The 4,245-nt window shown below is 48.9% G+C and overlaps 1 protein-coding gene across 1 annotated transcript; it reads right to left on the bottom strand.

Moving 5' to 3' along the window:
• Nucleotides 1–550: 550 nt before the first annotated feature.
• On the bottom strand, nt 551–3,088 carry LOC125758838 (uncharacterized). Its single transcript, XM_049416497.1, has 3 exons — nt 3,026–3,088; nt 1,930–2,273; nt 551–809 (listed from the first exon to the last, which is right to left on the bottom strand). Exons 1-3 carry the CDS (start codon nt 3,086–3,088, stop codon nt 551–553), a joined length of 666 nt encoding a protein of 221 aa, XP_049272454.1.
• Nucleotides 3,089–4,245: the final 1,157 nt, after the last annotated feature.

Raw genomic sequence — 4,245 nt, 5'->3', positions numbered from 1 at the left:
TTTGCCATTTTTCGCGATACGAAAGCCGCGTCCCCCCTTAAATTACAAATGTTGGTGGTGGTGGCATTGTACGTGAAAAACCCGAGTGTACAGAAATGCAGCCCTCGAAGATGCATCAGTCACATTTGTATGCACTGTTTTCTGATAATGGATGCTCTCTTGATCGTAGGCTGGTCAGCGATCAGCCGTTTCTTATATGGCAGTCTGATCTTTCACTGAGCTCACTCGAAATTTCACGTTGCCACAGTTCATTGTTGCCTGGATATGAACGCATGACCGTCGTTGTTGCCTGTAGCAACTGAAGTGTTGCGCTGCTTACTACGTGGGTGAAGGTCTGATTCCCAGCGTGGAGGAAGGAAACAGGAGGGAGCATTGCACAATGTAAAAGAAAGAAAGAAATAAAAGTTGTAGGTGAGGCACGCACACACCAAGCTTCGCTTGCCCCCATTTTCCCGGTAGGGAAAGGGCTCCTTAATTTTTTTTTTTATTATTTGTAGGAAACTAACTCTATGGCCTAATGAGGCCAACATTTGGGTCGGACACACAAGTTCTAAGATGATGATGACGATGACTGGAGGCAGTGCCACTTGCCTTCCACTGGAGTTGTGCCAGCCTCGCATCGGTGCACCCTGAGAAATCCGGGCTCCCCACAGGCCTGACCTGACGGTCGAGCGAGAGTCGACAGGGGCGCTCCAGCCGGCCCTCCACATACATCGGCTGTGGGACATGCCTGGACATCCCGCAGTGGGCTGCTGTGCGCTGCCACTGGACACCGTGCGACTCCTCTGCTGGACACACTTCCGTAGACACTGCGAGCATCGTAAACGGTCACAGCACTGCTCAGTCATTCGATGGGTTTGATAACAGATACGTAAGAACTGCATTCTGTCAGCACCGTGGTCTACCCATTAGACCATGGACTACCCAGTGGAGTGAAAGAGGTTACATACTGACACACAGACTACTTGTTTCTGTTTTTTTCCTGTGACCGTTTTAAAGTGGCCAACACATGTGATGCAGTTATTGCTACGCACAAAATGTGTCGTCACATATCGGAAGCTTCTCCAATGCTACTGACGATCCTAATCAGATTGCATGCGCAATGTGAATAGCTGCGTGCATTCTAGAACTTACGGCAGCACCAGCGATTACATTGAAATGTACGATGACGTGTGTATTAAGAGCCATGTGTTTCATCTGTATATAACATATTCACCAATCGACGACTGTCTCATCAAAGCTAGCATGCTCCGAGTGCTGATTCTTTTGCTGGACACAAGTTTGATCAGTGAGGAGTTAAAGGCCCTTCAATGATACTTTCGCTGCTCACTTCTTTACCATCACTACAAGGCGACACCATGAGTGGGATGAAAACTGGGCAAGTTGGTATTGATCTGTAGCAAGTAAATTACTGCACGCTGAAAAAACAAGACGAAAGAAGATATGCATGCAACACAAGCACTGGACAGTATACAGACAAAACCACAGCGTGAAGTTCCAAAGAGTGCCAATCATATCCAAGAATATATATTCCGTTTAACGGGAGTTCCAGTTACTGAGAGAGGAACATGGTGCAGAATTCAAGCACGAAACTAACTATATTAGAGGCAGTTGTTCCGTTTAAACAGCAATTCTGTTGAAAAGATTCCTGTTTAGTGGGAGTGTACTGTACACTGAAACCTCAATATCAAGAACATGGATATAACGAATTATTGGTTATAACGAAGTAAATGAAGAATAGTTTGTCATCATAGACACATTGTTACGAATGCATGTTTATAACAAATTTTCGGATATAACGAAGTTATTTTCATGTCAGATGTGACTTCGTTACAATGAGGTTATAGTGTAACAAAGTGGTACTGTACTAGAGGCTGCTCACAAAAACGAACGAGAACTCGAAAGTCAGAACGCCGATGTCTCGCTCACCATGTGGAGCGAGCACCGTGACGAACGCGTCGGCGCGACCCGAACCCAAGGGGCCTGTCGCCACGCAGGTGTAAGTGGCCGAGGACCTGGCCTCGGCCAAGACGAGACGCGAGCCGGCCGGGTAGAGGTCCTCGGTAAGCTCTGGGTCGGGGCGGCAGGAGGCGCTCGTTGCGCAGCCCCCGGAAACCCAGGGGACCCATGCCCCCCGCGTGGGGGGACAGACAGCTCAGCTCGAGCGGCTGGCCCTCGAGGAGTGTCACCGCCAGCGGCGACACCAGCGGTCGTGGCGCCACGTCCAGGCGCACCCGCATGCTCTTGTTCTGCACTGCTCCCCAGTCGCTGACCTGTGCAACAAAAGTTCTTGAGCATTGTGTGGTGTCACAAAACACAGCACAGTTAGAGTCTATCTTTACATTGTCGAGAGTGCAAGTGCACGTCAAAATTCGATGAATGCGCATTTTATATTGGCAGAGGAATGAAGAAACAAATTTAATGGTTGAGGCCTGGCATATCAATAATAGTGGTAGCGCATGCGTGAGCCAACCATCGATTAACCTGCATAAAGACGAAATCAAGTGTCTAAATAGTTATCTCTTACATAGATCACCACGCGTGCCTGACTGATAGGTTTCTTATTGAATGGACATGCACAGATAAGTTTTTGTGCCTTCTTTCTTTTCCACTGTTGTGCGCCTTTTAAGTTGTTAATCGGTGTTTGTAGTGTCTTGACTTTTCTCTTGTGTCCATGTTTGAACGCCTTGCCTTTTTAACGTGTTAGAGATTCGTAAACATAGAGACTGATAGGCTAGCTGGTATGGCACGTGATGCTGTAGCGCAATACACAGAGACTATTAACAGAAGACAATGAGACACAATGCCATGTCTCATCGTATTCTGTTGTCTGTGTCTTTTACCGCTCTGCAGTGTACATGACAGTTCTTCAACAATGTTTTTTTTCATTACCTATCAACTTTTCACTATTTCTGCACTAACCGTAAGGTGCTAAACCACAGTTCTCTTTCCAACAGCTGACAGAGAGCTGAGCTTTCCCTCCTTTTCTGAGCTCACAGTCTCGTAAAGCTAGTCACTGAGCTACCAACGGCACAGAGTTTCCTACAATATTACTAGAGAGGGGCTGTGGCACTGTGAATCCAGTCATCGTGGGAAGGCTGGGCAGTACATGGATTTGCCTAGTCTTCGTGCTTGCGGCTTCAGACACACTTGTGGTTATGTTTATTGTATTGCTTTGACTTTTCTTCGGTACAAAAAAGAATGGCTCATTGTGAACCTCATGAGCTGATTGAATTGGTGATCCTAAAAGGGTCGAGTTGGTGAAGTGGGACTGCTGAACTTCTGGTGAACTTCGTCTTGCGACAAGGTGTCTGCAGGCCACACGGAGCCACACGAAGCCGAAAGAATGATTCTCAGGCAAATCCATGTACTACAGTCAAACCTCGTTAATACGTACCCACTTTAAACGTACTAACGGTTAAAACGTAGTTGCGACGAATCCCCGACCGAGTCCCATAGAGCCCAATGCATTCGCTGACCGCTTAAGCCGTAGTGGTCGCCCTATGCCTAACGGTTAGTGCGTCCCTGCGTACCGCGATAACTTTTTGTGCCATAAATTTTACTGCGCCGCTCAACTTCCCGACGCCAGAATGTGCCGCCAAAGGTCTTCCGCCTTTTGAGAAGTGCGCAGATCAGTCGATCCCCGATTCCGACTTCCGTGCGATTGCGGCGAGTATTGCGGGTAAGCATCGGGAAAGAACGAAGGCGAGGTGGCGGCCACCGACCTATCGCCGACAACCTTATCGCAATAAGTATCTTCAGCTATCTGCTCGGGCACGCGTGCGGCGCAGCGCTACTTTTAAGCCTACTGCACGCTTTTATTAGGCGACAACCTGAACGCGCTGAGCCGCCAATCGCTGCCGGTTCGTTGTGCGCGGCCGTCTTCAAGGCTGAAGTTGAATTAATGGCACAAATGCTCGGGCAGGGACGAAGAACTTCAGCCATGTCCCAACTAGCCCAACAGCAAACGCTACTAAGCCGTCATCAGGCGCGCACCGCTTTGTAGAAGCGAAAGCAGATCGCTGTTGCGTAGTTAGCGTTGCGGGGTCGCGGCGCGCCTAGAAACCTCGCTGCATTGACGCTATCACACTAAACGCACGTGTACAATACAGCAAGCGTAGCGCGGTTGTAACCATACTGCACGCTTTTATTAGGCGACCACCCAACGCGCCTCCGTCCGCTGCCAGGACCGCTAGAGCATCGCGGAGTGCGCATCGCTTGCATGAACGTAGTCATCGCCGCTGT

Source organism: Rhipicephalus sanguineus, chromosome 6 (genome assembly GCF_013339695.2).
Source record: "Rhipicephalus sanguineus isolate Rsan-2018 chromosome 6, BIME_Rsan_1.4, whole genome shotgun sequence".
In the NCBI taxonomy this organism is placed as follows: Eukaryota; Metazoa; Arthropoda; class Arachnida; order Ixodida; family Ixodidae; genus Rhipicephalus; species Rhipicephalus sanguineus.
Note: the sequence above shows the minus strand (reverse complement) of the source record. Positions and strands in the feature narration are given on the sequence as shown.